This window comes from Miniopterus natalensis, chromosome 1 (genome assembly GCF_054644295.1).
Source record: "Miniopterus natalensis isolate mMinNat1 chromosome 1, mMinNat1.hap1, whole genome shotgun sequence".
Lineage (NCBI taxonomy): Eukaryota > Metazoa > Chordata > Mammalia > Chiroptera > Miniopteridae > Miniopterus > Miniopterus natalensis.
Genome location: NC_142081.1, coordinates 141,668,307 through 141,683,675, shown reverse-complemented (window position 1 = coordinate 141,683,675; position 15,369 = coordinate 141,668,307). Strand labels below are relative to the sequence as shown.

Sequence of the window (15,369 nt, the reverse complement as noted above, 5' to 3'; positions counted from 1 at the left end):
CTCTTACGGAGTCACAGAGCCCTTTGAGAAAATGACAAAAGTATGAACCCGGGTATCCTAGAAAAATGACTCCACACACAAGCCAACACGTTTTCCAGAGGTTATAAGACTGCATGAAGCCCACTCCAAATGCCTTATATAGGTGGGTGCCAGGTTTGGAACACTTTGATAGAAACACTGGTACTGTTTTTCCATGTCTAAAATAAATGGGTAGAATAAGTGATACAGGAAGTTCTTTCAGATGGGAGTGAAGTGCAGTAGAGTACAAATTTTAATAACCAACAAATTTAGAGTGTTGTACAGGAAGTGGGGTGGGTGGGTAACGGAAAAGAACTTCTGCAGTTACTACAGTAAAAGAAGATTAAGACTAGAAAATAAAAAGGTCATAGCACTTGCTATCCCATAACTTAAATCTAGAGATCATGTGTGTATTTTCACAGCAAAATTCTAATGCCAACAAACAAGACAGGAGAATCAAACGTACTCTGAGTACCCCACTGAGAAACCATTAATTAATATTAGTTGCGATTCAGTACTAATCAAGTATTAATTGAATGTTCAAGGTACTAAATGAGGAGCTTATAATTTTGTTAAATCACAAGTGAATAACTTTACAGCAATAAAAATGGGTACAATTAAGATTAGAAGTTTCCTTCAATAACTTTATTCTTTAAAAAATATATAAATAAATAAGACAATTCCACTTCTGAGTATGACACCATTCAAGACAATGACATTGCTATCACCATCCTAAATTACTAGAATGCATTAATCTCCTGTCCTTTCACCTTCCAATTCCAATGGCAAACTAAAAATTGAATTGAAATTAAGTTGGACTGTGACATAATTGCCAGGGTTAGACACATAAACTAACAGCTGAGGAATGCTGGGCCCCAGAAAAGTGACAGAAGAGGCTACTGCATCTTGCACTCGGGCAGGTCTTTTTCCGAGAAGGCCTGACAAGCAGCTGACTGAGGATCCACATTTTCTGCTCCAGCAGTTGGCTCTTCTGAGGAAAAAAAACAAAAATAAAAAACAAACGCAATCTTATTTAAAAAATACACAAAAACCAAATATGGCTGGAAGTACAAAGGATGTTAAGACAGTAGAGATATGAAAAATGAAATTGCAACGTGATCATTAACTTCCTCATGTCTGGTTGCTAAAAACGGTGCATTTCACTTCATCAGAGATGGAGAAGTTTATTCTCCATTTTCTCATAAAGTGAATTGCAATTGCAAGAAAAATCATGTTGTCCATAAAACCAAGAAGCGATAGTCTTATTTGAACTCATAAATTTGAGATACAAAGTGAATCAAACATGGATTGAGTTTGATTTCCTTGTGTCCTATTTTCAGAGGAAAAAAAAAAAAAAAGGTGCCCTAAAATAGTATATATTTTAGAGAATATTTAGACATCTTTGGAAAACTTGTTTGAGCCTTTAAAGCATTTCAGCTGCATCTATTCGTTTATTAATGATACACATTCAAATCATGATATTTATAAAAGTATAGGTGACCCTTGAACAACATGCTTGAATTGCACAGGAATAAAAAAGAATTTTCTTTTCTCCAGCTTACTTTATTGTAAGAATAGAGTATATAATACATATAATATACAAAATACATTAATTGACTATGTCATCAGTAAGGCTTCCAGTCAACACTAGGCTATTAGTAGCTAAGTTTCAGGTGGAGTCAAAAGTTACGTCGATTTTTGAAAGTGAGGGTGGGGGCACATTGTTCAAGAGTTGGCTATAAATCTAGCATAACTGCTCTTACCAATTATCTCAAGGTCTTGAGATAATTTAGATTCCTTTTTATAATTAAGATTTTTAAAAACAGACTTTTTTTAGACTGATATTTTACTAATTTAAGCTGGGACTATGTCTTTTAATTCTGAATTGGTCAGTTCTTTGATTTGTATATACCTCCAGCTATTCTTTTTGTTCATCTCACTGAAAAAATAGTACCAGACAGATCCATATATTGATAAAAAGACTGATAAAGTTTTATTTGTGGTTGGATTAATTCATATTATGCCTGTGCTTCAGGCACCATCAGATAAAATAAGGTGGTTATAAAAGTTTGTTTTTCAAAACCCTTCTAAAATAGTGTGTATGCATATAGCAAAAATTCCATGGAAGTGCTAGCTATGGAAGGCCCTTAAATGTCTATTAAATACTATTCCAGGAAGTGAATAGTTAAAAAAACATTCTGCCCAGCCAGTGTTGCTCAGTGGTTGAGCACAAACCCATGCACAAGGAGGTCACTGGTTCCATTCCTGGTCAGGGCACATGCTCCATTTGTGGGCTCCATCCCCCAGCAGGGGGCATACAGTGGGCAGCCAATTGATGTTGATGTCTCTCTCTCCCCCTCTTTCTTCCTCTCTAAAATCAAAAACATATTTAAAAAAATTCTGAATTGTTTTGTGCTTTATAATATTCCCAGCACTTTCAGAATGCTGACTTGATACACTTTTGATGTGCAGTTGATGAGAACAAATTGATTTCTTGTGTCACAAAGGAGAGCTCTCATAACGCCGACAACCTTTGGTGAGGGCTTTAAGATGATTTGGCAGGTGTCTTTCTTAGTGTATAATTTTGTTGCATTAGATATCTACAGGGTATTTCAGACAGGCAGACACACTGTCACACAGGGCTCAGGCTATGCACAAGTGGGTACAGTGAATGCCACATGGTGAGAAAGACAACAAGCAACGCAACACAGACCTTCCCTTGCAATGATTCCCACCTGTGTGCAGCACCCCTGTAGAGCCGGGGGTCTTCCTCGACACTGCCCCACTCCATCCAAACAAGCACCTTGTACTGCTGATTTTACTTCCCAGTCTCTCCCATCTGTCTACTTCTCCCCATCTCTGGTGCACCTGCCAAGTCCACATTACTGTCACTCTTGCTAAGGTAACTGTCACAAACTCTTGCTCTCATTCTTTGTCGGTTACCTCACAGCAGAGGTAATGTTTTCAAAATGTATAAATCATTATGTTCCCTGGTCATTGTTTAAAATCTTTCAAAGGCTTTTCTCTACATGCTTTCAGGAAGAAGTAAAAATTCCTTTATACGGTCTACAATGCCCCACAGGCTTGGCTCTTCTCTCTCTCTCTGGCGCCTCTGACTTCATCCAGAGGCCAGTGCTCTGGCCACAACAATCTCTTTCAAACCTTCTCTGGTTGTGGTCCTCTTACCCTGGGGCTGTCACTGTTCCAACTGCCTGAATGCCTTTCCCTCCCCTGTTTGTTAAGCTAACTCACATTAACCTCTTAGATCTCAGTTCCCTTCTTTAAGGAAGACTTCCTTAGATTCCTAGAACAAAAACCCTATGATAAACTTTTGTGCTCTGAATTTTACTTGGTTTTTGATTACTTGATTACCAACTATACCTTCTATTAGACTGCAAGCTCTAGTGGGCAGGGACCATGTCTAGTTTTGCTCATCAATGTACCATCGGGGTCTAATGTGTGACACAGAGTTGTCAAAAAATTCTGTTTACTGAGTGAATTAACAAGTCTGTGAATATAAAGCTATTGAGAATACTGGCCTACTGAATGGATGAGAGTCTTTTTCAGTAAAATTTTTGTTTTTAGGGTAATGTCTTTATGTCCTTAAGTGAGTTGCCTTGTCTATCTTGGGAAAAGCCTGAGGGTTTAAGAGGCAGTATAAAGTCTTCACTTTATGTCCTTGAGAATAAAAAGTGACTGGACCTCAGAGCTGTGCGTTGGAGAAACTCTCAGAGACAGCAAACGAAGCCTGTGCACTGCCACTGGCTCACCTCCTTCTCTTGTCTAAACTTTGGGACCCCATATTAAAGATAAGTTCCAACTGTTACCCTCCGATTTCCAAGTAACCAGTATATATTTACCCACCTGGACAAAGGCCTAAACCAGAGTTATCAAAATAGCGAACTGGATGTGGTACTGGAAAAGACTTCGATCGGCTGTCAAAAAACCACGATTTTGGTGATTCCTTTGGCACCAAAGGATCTTGTAAATTATGTTCCTTGCACTGAGAGGGTGTACGTTGTCTCTTTTCAGAAGCTGTTCTAGTCATTTTAGGAGTCCTTGGAGAATTCTCACAAGTTACTTCTTTGAGAACTTCATTGGAAAGATGGTGATTATTGCTTAAATTAGGAGAAGAAAGAAGACTGTAAGACTGCTCATTTCCTGAAATGTATTCAACATAAAATATTTTTTAAAAATTATGGTAAACTATACATACACATAATTTACTATTTTATTATATATATATTTAAAAGACTAGCTTATTGATTTTGAGAGAGGAAGGGAGAGGGAGAGAAACATAGATGTGAGAGTGCAGTGTCCATCAGCTGCCTCCTGCACGCCCCCTACTGGTGATAGAGCCAGCAACCCGGGCATGCACCTTGACTAGGAATCTAACCAGCAACCTCCTGGTACATGGGATGATGTCCAACCGAGCCACACTGGTCAGGGCTCATATTTATATTTTAATTTCAACTTACTGCTTCCTGTTTGGTCTATTTCCATAGTTTAGAAAGTAAAATGAGGTCAATAGAAATTGAATTAATCTCTGTGATCATGGAGTTTTGAAAAGAAAGCTCAGGGCATGACATCAGGTTTTCAAATGAAGCAAATAACCAAAGTGGTTTATCTGCTGATAGTCTTCTGGATCAATGAATCTTTAATGTACCTTTCTTATTTTAAAATATTACACTGTGCATTTCTGGATGATAGTCTTGCTTCTTATAGGAAATGCCACCAGCATTTACCTAGTTCCTCCAAAGAGAAACCTGGGAAGCAATCCTAGAGGCACAGCTCTCCTTCATTTGATCAGTCAGCCAAGCCTGTTGATATAACCTCATTCTTATCCCTCAAATTCTCCTCTGTATTTTTATTCCCCATAGTCACTTTTAGCTTATTTTAATTTTTGGCCTGGACTACAACAAATAAGGTTCCTCCATTGGGTTCCCTTACACTGTTCTAGGAGCCAGAGATGCTATCTGAGCTCACCAGGCCCTGGCTTAAAATCTTCCAGTGGAGGTAATCCTCCCATTACATTTAGGATACCACCCAAACTTCCTCAGAATGACCTATAGGGCCGATGGAATCTGGAACCATTACCTACGGCACCTCATCTTGCACTGGTCTCATTCTCGATGCTCTGGCCACAGTAGCTGTTTTTAGTTCCACCGACTGGTTACTCTTTCTCACTCACAGCCTGTGCACATGCTGTTCCCTGAGCCCAGAAAGCTTACCCGTCTCTCCTTTCATCCAACCCAACTAGTACTCATTTCCCAGATCTCCTCATAGATTAGTCTTCTTGATCACCGCCCCTCCCAACACTTAGGTAAGCTTTGATCCCTCTGGTGAACTCTTTGATAATGTTTCATTTGTTGTTTTTGTTGTTTAACAACACTCATTACAAATAATTAGTTATTTGTATGATTATTTGTTTAATGCCTGTCTTTCTTCTACTACATCATTAGATTAGCACAAGATTCTAATCTTTGGTAGAAGACAAATAAGTTGGCTAGAATTGTTTATAAAGTAAAAGGAAACAGGCTACAATAGTTCTCTGTTAAGTGAAGCCTCTGTTAAGATATAGATGAAAATATATTTAAGCTGCCCCCTCAAAGATCTCTGTTTACATCTTGGTTCTGGGCCTAGTCAAAAAGAGGTCAGTTGATAGATAGCAAATATCTGGAATAGTGTTACCATAGTCTTATTCCTTTTAAAAAAGACACATTACGTGAGCTCTAAAAATTACTTTCCCAATGTGTGAAGAGTTGCTAACTGGGGGAAAAAAGTGTATATATCGTCCTCCCCAACATGTAACAGCCATAAGCATAATTTCTGTATCATGTAAGCAGATCTTACCTTAACGGTTCATTCTTTTGCTTTATTAGCTGTTCATTTTGCTGCTTCAACTTAGAAATTTCCTTTTTTAGTCGTACATTTTCACTTTTCAAAATAAGAGCTTTTGTACTCTGCACAATGCCACTGCCACCCCCACAGGTGAGGGGTTTATTTGAAGGTTTAGAATCATTATCTTCTAATACCACTGTGGGAGGAAAACACAGATAGGTGATGCTTTTAATTATCTCCAAAGTTCAAAATAAAGGAAACATTACTAAGTGCAATAAATCACTATAAAAATCAACATATCTCAGCCACCATCTCCCTGGAAATCATCCTTGAATTCCTTCTTCTACCTGACTTCCAATGTCAATTCCATTCATTATCAATTCTAAATATCTCTAGAATCCTTCCTGCTATTCTGCATCCACCAATTCTGCTACCATAATCCTGTAAAATCTTTCACCATGATGGCAGCAGTAGCGACCCTCTCTAATTAGAGTTGTACTCCACTGACCTATCTCCTACATGAGTGGAACCACCAGAAGGGCTTCTTCCAACACAGAATGTGTGTATGGGGTCCACCTGCCATTCAGTACACTATAAATACTCCACACTTTTCTGTTAACTAAACAAACCTCAGAATCATATTATAGCATATATTATTATATATTCTACACTACCTGTATAAAAAGTAGTATAAGAAATTGTTTTGTAAATTTTAGGTAAAACTGCATAAAAATCTGAGACGCTTATAAAGTTGAATAGTCCACTAAATCACTGATAATTTACAAAAGGGGTAAGGTGTGAAGATACTCCGTGTCCATTTTCTTTTCAATTATTTTGAATTCAGGTACAAGGTGTACCGGAAAAATCACTTATAATTCAAGAACCATTATCCTGACCCTAATGTAATATCAGAGAGTCCTCGGTTCTATTTTTATCCCTTTAAGTTTTCCAGGTAGGAGTTACATTAGACACTAGGGATGTTCAAACTAAATATGTATTAGAGACAACATCTTTAACACTATCTCTAAGTTCTTTTAAATAAGTGGACAACAATACACACATCATCTTATGTTTGCTTGACACTTAGAGTTTTCAGTGTGCTTTCACACACCCCTTTTAGTGTGATCCTTACAAGAAGTGTACACACATATGCTAGGAGGTCAGGTGTGGTCCCCTTGATTTCTCACAGCCATTAAGTGAGGGCACACAGCTGAGAGACCTGCCCCTGACTTTCAGAGATACAGAATAAGGTATAGTTTGAGGAATGTATATGCAGAAATTTGATCATTAGACTTGACAATTGTACCTAAGATAAATTTCAAAGAGTTTGCAAGTAAGCATAAACCCTGTATTTTCAGTGTTAAGAACAAGCAGGGTAATATTTACTTATCTGTATTGTGCACTAACTATATTTTACTATGCATATTGTTAAAATCTATTAAGATGTGTTTGGATTTTTATTGGGAAGGGTACTTCTATCTTGAAGTTAAGTCATTCTTTTATAGTACTGAAGTATGTTACTAATATGTAAAGATATGATAATGCAAAGTTAAAATTATATTTTTCAAGACTCTCTAATGGGTAAACAGCTGACATTACGGGACATGTCACAGGATAAATACAATTGTAATGGATACATTTTAAAAGTTCTTTCTAAATTAGTGATTAATCTAGGTTTATTCTTGACTATCACATATATAATAGTAGTCCTCAAATGTAACAAGTGTATTGAGAAGTAAAATGGACAGGATCTGGAAATACCAGCATTTTCTACTTACTTGAGGTATCTTGGGCCTGTTGATTTCTTCTAAGATTTTCTCTCAATACCCTTATAGCTTCTTTTTGATATTCTACAGTGGCTTTTGTAGAAGCAATTCTAATAAAAACAACAATAGATATACGTAAAAGCCCAGCAACTAACTTTTAATGGAAGAATAAATAGAACTGTTGTCAAGAATTTTCTATAAAGATACATCACACTGACATAATATCCATAAGTAGCAGTAGATAAATAGCTGCCCTCATGACATCCTCCCTGGTATCATGCACTTTGTAGCTGTAACACCACCAAATTGGAAGTATTCTGTTTGGTTGAAGGAGCAATGTTTTTAACATTGAAAAACCAATTCTTTTTAAATTTCTGGAAGCTCAATAGCTATTACTTGGATATTAAGCAAAATAATATTCAAAGGCACCATAAAATAATTGGGCTGTTTCCATGAGGTTCTCGAAACACCTTGAAGGTACAATTACTAGAACCTGAAAGTGAAAAGCAGCTTCCTTTCTATCTAATCATCAGGAAAGCAAACCCTAGGCTGCTAAGGTGATACAGTAAAAGGTCAAATTCTGCTCATTGTTCCCCAGTAAAAAGAGACACTTTATGAATTGTGGGCTTACGCATTAGTCAGTAATGATAAATTAGAAGGATTTCTGAGAGATTTAAAGTATCTGCTGATTTTAGTCTATAAGTAAAATGGCTCTGATAACGAAGAACTTAACTATGCATTATGTTTCATTACAACCAATAATCTTATTAATGGAAGGCTGGTTTGAATGCATCAAGATTCAGACTGCTATTTTTTGAGCAAAATTAGATATCACCATTAAATATAGGAAGAATAAAAAGTGTTAGGAACCAGAAGGGATCTTAAAAAACCTAATACAAACCTATCCTTTTATTAATTATGACTGTGAGGAGCAGAGAGATTAAACAACTTGCATATGTGATATATTAATAAGTGGCAACATTGTATCTCTAAATCAGTTTCCCCAACTATCTGTTTAATGTACTTTTCATTAAGCTATACACAAAGAACTTCAGGCATGCTAGTACAGTACGCATAGCGCCATATATAGATAAATAAATAAAAAGAGAATATGCCCTTGGGCACTAGGTACTATTATTTCAAATGAATTACAGGCTGTGGCAAAAGTGGGTTTACAGTTGCATGAGAAGGTACAAGGCACTTATTAATTACTGTATTATTTTCCAGACGAACAACTGTGAACCCACTTTTACCCCACCCTGCACAACCTTTACATAAAAACACAAGAGGGAGAACAAATGAAATGAAGAGAAGCAACAGACACTGCAGTCACACTGCTAAACACACACACACACACTCTTTTCTCTTCTAATCCTCATGGGGGGGAGGGGTGAGGGGGATGTGGGAGAGAAACATCCATCAGTTGCCTCGACTGATTGTCTCCCACAGGCACCCCAATCGGGGATGGAACCTGCACCTAGTTATGTGCCCTGACCGGAAATCAAACCTGCAACCTTCTGGTGCGCAGGACGATGGTCCAGCCAGCTGAGCCACCCGGCCGTGGCCACACACACATTTGCTTAACATGCACTTTCAAGCATAAAAAGGCCATTTTAAGCTGTTTATACATGATTAAGCAAGAAGCATCCAAAGACATAGTATGTTAATAATTGATCAGAATTATGCTTGTTTTTAAAAATCTTTGCATATGTAATGAGAATTTACTAAATTTAAATTTAAAATCTGTGGATGTTTGTATTTATTTAAAAAAAGCTATAATAATATTTTCAAAAGTTAACACAAAGAAACTTGTATCATTTGGAAAGAAAACTTAAGCTATTAAAGTCATGTTCAGTTAAGGCAAAGACGTACTCCTTTTCAAACTCCTTGGCAATTTTAATCTTCTCTAGATCCACTTCTACCAGCTTCACTTTGAGATCTTCAATTTCTTCCTTATAGGGTTTAGCTCCCACAGCAACTTTGTCCTGTTGTAGAGAAAAGTAAAATAATTTTAGAGTAGTTTCAAAGAGTTGTGAATTGCCTTTATCTGGTAGAAACATTTTAAAACAGCAAACTCTATACGAAAAGTGGGAAAGGCACAAATTTTAACCCTAAAATGAATAACAAATAGATTTTTGATATGAAGTATATTTCAAACTACTGGAAACTAATATGTAGAGAACACATGAAGAATTTTACTTCTTAAAACAAATTCTTTTCCCAATTAAAAAGTACTAAGCAAAATAAAACACTAAAGTTAAAAATAAATAAATGGGTAGACAAAGGTAATCAGAAAAATGTAACAAGAAGACATGAGAACATACTTTTTTATAATTTTTTAAATAAGTAATGTCTCATTGAATTAAGTGTTAAATAATGAAAAGAGCAGACATTCTTGACTTCTTTCTAATTTTAACTGGAATGACGAGACACTGGGGCCATAATAGCAAACTTAATGTCTACTAGGGTCAGACTCAAGTAGAAGTGTGAGAAGAGGCTGGGGCTAAAACAAAAGAGTGGTAAGGATGTGATGAATGAGTGTGTGCCATAAAATGGCATTCAAGCTAAAAACCATTGAAATGACTGCTATTTCTAAAGAAAACAGGTCATATTCAGCCTATAGGCTATTGGCTAACAGGTGAGACTCAATAATAGGGGCATTAAATAGAGAAAAATTCTTTTAAATGTACTTATCTAGCAAGGAGTGTTAAATATTTAGATAAGCATTTTAAAAAAATGAACATACATCTTAAACTATAAAAAAATAATATCTATGTCTTTTAAAAATTTTTCCAGAAAGATCAAAATAATCATTATTATACTCCTGCATTTCATTTCTAAATTGTCATTCCCTTTTTCAAAGCCTGAGTATTGAACCTGAGACATACCTAGCTAACAGGAAATTGAAATTGGTTGGATTCCCAAATGATCTGCCAAATTCAACAGTAAAAGGAAAACAATCCTTTTTATTTATGAGTTTGTGAAGTTACCTGAAGTACTTGGATCATTTCTTTTGTTTTTTCTAGGCATTTAGTTGATTCATTAACTTGCGCTTGAAGTTTTGCTATTTCACCATAAGTCATCTCAAGTTCTTTCTGCATCTTTATAATCTTGCCTTCCTTATGAATAGCACTTTCTTTAGCTTCACGTAGTGAAGTTTCCAGCTCTTGAATTTTCTATCAGAAAAAGGACACATATGGGAAAACTGGACAGGTACGTGCAAAAATATGAAACTAGATCACCCCCTTACACTATACACAAGAATAAACTAAAAATGAATAAAAGACTAACTATAAGTCATGAAACCATAAAAATCCTAGAAGAAAAACATAGGCATTAATGTCTCAGGCATCTTGAGTAGCAATATTTTTAATGTTGTATCTCACAGGGCAAGGGAAACAAAGGAAAAAAAAACAAATGGGACTACATCAAACTAAAAAGCTTCTCCACAGCAAAAAAAACCCCATCAATAAAATGAAAAGAGGGAATCCACTGTTTGGGAGGACATATTCACCAATGATATATCTGATAAGGGGTTAATTTCCAAAATATATAAACAACTTATACAACTCAACACCTAGAAAACAACCCAATTAAAAAATGGGCAAAAGACCTGAATAGATGCTTCTCCAAAGAGGACATACATGGCTAATAGAAATATGAAAAAATGCTCAATGTCACTAATCATCAGAGAGATGCAAATTAAAACCACAAGGTATCACCTCACGCCTGTCAGGATGGCTGCCATCAACAAATCAACAAACAAGTGCTGGTGAGGATGTGGAGAAAAGGGAACCCTCATGCACTTTGGTGGGAATGCAGATTGGTTGCAGCTATTCTGGAAAACATTATGGAGTTTCCACAAAAAAATTAAAAATGAAACTGCCTTTTGACCCAGAGATCCCACTTCTGGGAATATATCTGAAGAAACCCAGAACACTAATTCGAAAGGATATATGCACCCCTATATTCATAGCAGCACTATTTACAATAGCCAAGATCTGGATACAGCCTAAGTGCCCATCAGTAGATGGGTGAATAAAAAAGCTGTGGACATTTACACCATGGAATACTACATGGTTCTGAAAAAGGATCTCTTACCCTTTGCAAAAGCATGGACAAACCTGGAGAGAACTATACTAAGTAAAATAAGCCAGTCAGAGAAAGACAGACACCATATGATCTCACTAATACGTGGAATCTAACGAACAAAATAAATTGAGGAACAAAATAGAACCAGAGGCATGGATACATGCAGCAGAGTGACAAATGTCAGAGGGGAAGGGGTTGGGGGGAACTGGATGAAAGAAGGCGAATTGAGTAACCAAAAAATATACATACATAGACCATGGACACAAACAATAGAGTGGTGAAGGCCAGGGAAGGGTTTTGGGGGCTGGATTGGGGTGGGCATAGGGGGGAAAAATGGAGGACATCTGGAATAGTGTCAACAATATAAAAAAAAAAAAATCAGGGACACATATAAAAGGTCTGCCATGAAGACAGAATTACAGTATGTAAACTTAAAACAAAGATGATCACATATAGATATTAATTTTTCACAGGTTGCATTCGCAAAAGATAGAAGAGAAACCAAATGTCACACAATTTACAAATGTATTATTTTTTCATTTAGAAGCTGATGATTTTTGGACTAAAAATGCCCAAATTTTACATTATAATGTTTAGTGTTTATTTTATTTATTGGTAAGCACAGTAAAGTCCTAAGCATATTAACTTTGCACTCACATTTTAAATTACCATTACTACTTCGACTCTTTAAAGCAGGGGTGGGGAATGTACAGCCTGTAAAATCATTTGGTCTGGCCCTGCCAAGGCCTCACCAAAGAGAAGCAGTTCCAGCCATCACATTAGGGGTGAATTAATTAAATGTTTGACCAAATACAGCAGGCTAATTTTTAAGTTGATAATTTTTATGGCCTGCGAATGATGCTATAAATATCCAATGGCCCTTGGCAAAAAAAAGGTTCCCCACCCCTGCTTTAAAGTAATACACATCTTTCCCTTTATTTTTATTACCTAGATTTTAAATGGAAAAATATAAGTGGAAAAATTCAAAGGCATACAATGAAGGGTAGGTTTCTCCACCTCAGCCCCTCAGTTGACCCTGAAGCAATTACTGAACACTTTCAAATGTATCCTTCCAGAAACTTTCTATATGTACCTACACATATAAAAATATAGTTTATAAAAACAGTGAGTCATACATACAATAGGAACATACTAAACATACAGTTCCACATCTTTTTTGCAACCTGACAATGTGTTTTCCAGATCTTTCCATTATCAACATGTATAGATCTCTTACATTTTTGTTTTCATGGATACATACATCCTGTTTTATGAAAATACCATAAGTTAGTTAGCCCATCACCTACTGGTGAACATATAGATTATTTCCAATTTTTTGCAAGTAAAAAAATACCTGAATTTGTGCATGTTTATAAGATTATTCTCATGTATACACATGCAGGCTTTTCTGGAGAATGTCTGTTTCTTTTTGGCTCACCTAGATTTTATTTTTATTTAAAAAGTGAGGTAGGAATCCAGACCTATTTTCTGCCAGATGATAATCTGGTTGTTCCGGGTCAAATATTAAGTTACCATTATCATATATTAAATGTACTACTGAACTCCCTATGCTGTTCCACTACTCTATTTGTCTATTCCAGTATCATTATCAAACTAGTCTATGCTACTCTAATTTGGCTTAAACACTAAACTAAAAGCATATATTTTATTATCTGGTAGGGTATTTTCCCTGGGGTCACTGAAGATGGAGTTTCCTTCTGCTTCTTTATCTTACTGTTTTGGTAGATGAGCTTCATATTTCCACTATTTTTATATCTACCAACTGACTAAAGTCTGTTGTGATCAGCAAACCAATAAGCTGTATACTCCGGTTCTTCTAGTTTCCAATGGTAATTATTAAATTGTATGTATTTATTTTGGTAAAAGTGATAAATATAATTAACTCTTGGGTTCTTCAGTAACTCGTTTGTAGGCTAACGAAATAAAATAGCATGTCTGCTTTACAGACTCCCAAGTAAGGGTAGTTAGTAAACTAAGTGGATTATTCAAATAAGTACTAATTTTTGGACACAGGTTAATCTGCATAAGAAATGGATATTTTTAGCCTCTTATATTTTTTATTATAATATTAACCAATATTAAAGATGTTGATGCTAGTTGGAAAAAGGGAAATTGCTCTTTCCCTTTATTAGTTCTATATATAGACACAGATTACAGTTTAATAGAAAGTCACATGATTTAGGAAATTTATAATGGAGGGTAATAATGCCTTACATGACATATATACTTATTATTCAAATTAAGCTATGAGTTACTTCTGTTTTATAATCCAAAGGGAAGACCTCATATAATGTCTAGGTTTATAATTAATTGAGTGACAGTTGCAATAGAACTATATTTAATATACAAGCCTATCTCACGCGTACACACAGTTGGTCCATGTTCCTTAATTAATACATTCAATACTATAATTCTGCCCTGAAATGTTATATGAGAGACATCATTAACTCTGCGATGAATCTGCAAATTGAAAAATATAAAAAATTAACATACCTCTGTGATTGGTTGCGTGGCTCTCACATTATTGGATGTAATGTGAAGTTTCTCATCATCTTGTGTAGGAGGATTAGCAAGGGCACCATGTGTCTGAGAGACCTTCAAAGTTTGGTAGTTTTTAAACAGTTTTTCATTCTCCTCTTTCATTGATTTTAGGTCACATTCCCATTCTTCGGCTAAAGTAGCATATCTTTTCTCAAACTCTGTCGATTCATTCACTATAGCCTATTGAACAGTAAAACTACCATTACAGCTCTAAAGTGAATTACATACTTAAAAAAAACTACTATGTAAAATGTCAGAATTCTGGGAAAACATATATGTTGAAATTCAGTTTCAGAACATTCTAGAACAGTATGTGAAGAAATGAAAAAATGTAAACATTCTTTGTGGTTTGCATTGGTTCCTGAAATTTCAGATGATGTTGGATGTTGAGGAGAATAAAAGAAGGATAAAGACTGGAGAGGATTCAAATTGACTTGAAGATGATAATCTTGCCATCAGATCAGTACAAACACGTGAAAAGGAATTTGAGATTTGTGGAGGTTAAAGTCTTTATACGTTATGGCTCATAGCAAAACGTTAACTGACACCTAATAGCAAAGCACACCCAGTAAACTTAAAAACAATCCATTTTCCTGCTTCATTCCAAACCTCAATGTTTATAGGAAAAAATTCATTGACTTAGTAATTAATCTCAAAAATCTTACATTTCTGTGCAGGGAATAATAATCAATACCGTCTTCTACATCGAGGATAACTATCTCTGAGTTACTCATCCTTTTTATTCCCCAGTTCCTATAGGATATTCTTTTTGCTCTCATCACAAGTGGCTTATTGGTCTTATCTTCAACTTTGCGGTTTTATGGTCATTCTATCAGACCTGGATCCTAAATTAGTTGTTTTCTTGCTGGTACCCTGAACTCTCCTTGGCTCTGTACTACTGACCTCACACCATACAAAGTTATCAATTCCTACTGTCAGGGTGCTGAAAGGTGCCTCATATCCATGCTGTTTCACACAACAGAAATCCCTACTTTCTAATCATGACTGCAGCCTCCATATTACAAAAAACTGAATTATATGGAGCTTTTCTTATCTAAACATTGGTTTTATTCTTTTCTCTATTGATTAC

At 35.8% G+C, this 15,369-nt stretch overlaps 1 protein-coding gene across 3 annotated transcripts in view; it reads right to left on the bottom strand.

The window, feature by feature from the left end:
* Positions 1–641: 641 nt before the first annotated feature.
* The window catches only part of CENPE (centromere protein E), a 60,037-nt gene continuing 45,309 nt past the window's right edge, over positions 642–15,369 (bottom strand). For all 3 annotated transcript variants that reach the window (XM_016223627.2, XM_087826308.1, XM_016223625.2), the window contains 7 exons: positions 14,232–14,459; positions 10,616–10,801; positions 9,498–9,610; positions 7,638–7,735; positions 5,872–6,055; positions 3,883–4,136; positions 642–1,009 (listed from right to left, as the gene is read on the bottom strand). In XM_016223627.2, the coding sequence (XP_016079113.2) occupies positions 915–1,009; positions 3,883–4,136; positions 5,872–6,055; positions 7,638–7,735; positions 9,498–9,610; positions 10,616–10,801; positions 14,232–14,459 (1,158 nt within the window). In that variant the 3' untranslated portion in view covers positions 642–914. The remainder of the gene's footprint in view (positions 1,010–3,882; positions 4,137–5,871; positions 6,056–7,637; positions 7,736–9,497; positions 9,611–10,615; positions 10,802–14,231; positions 14,460–15,369) is intronic.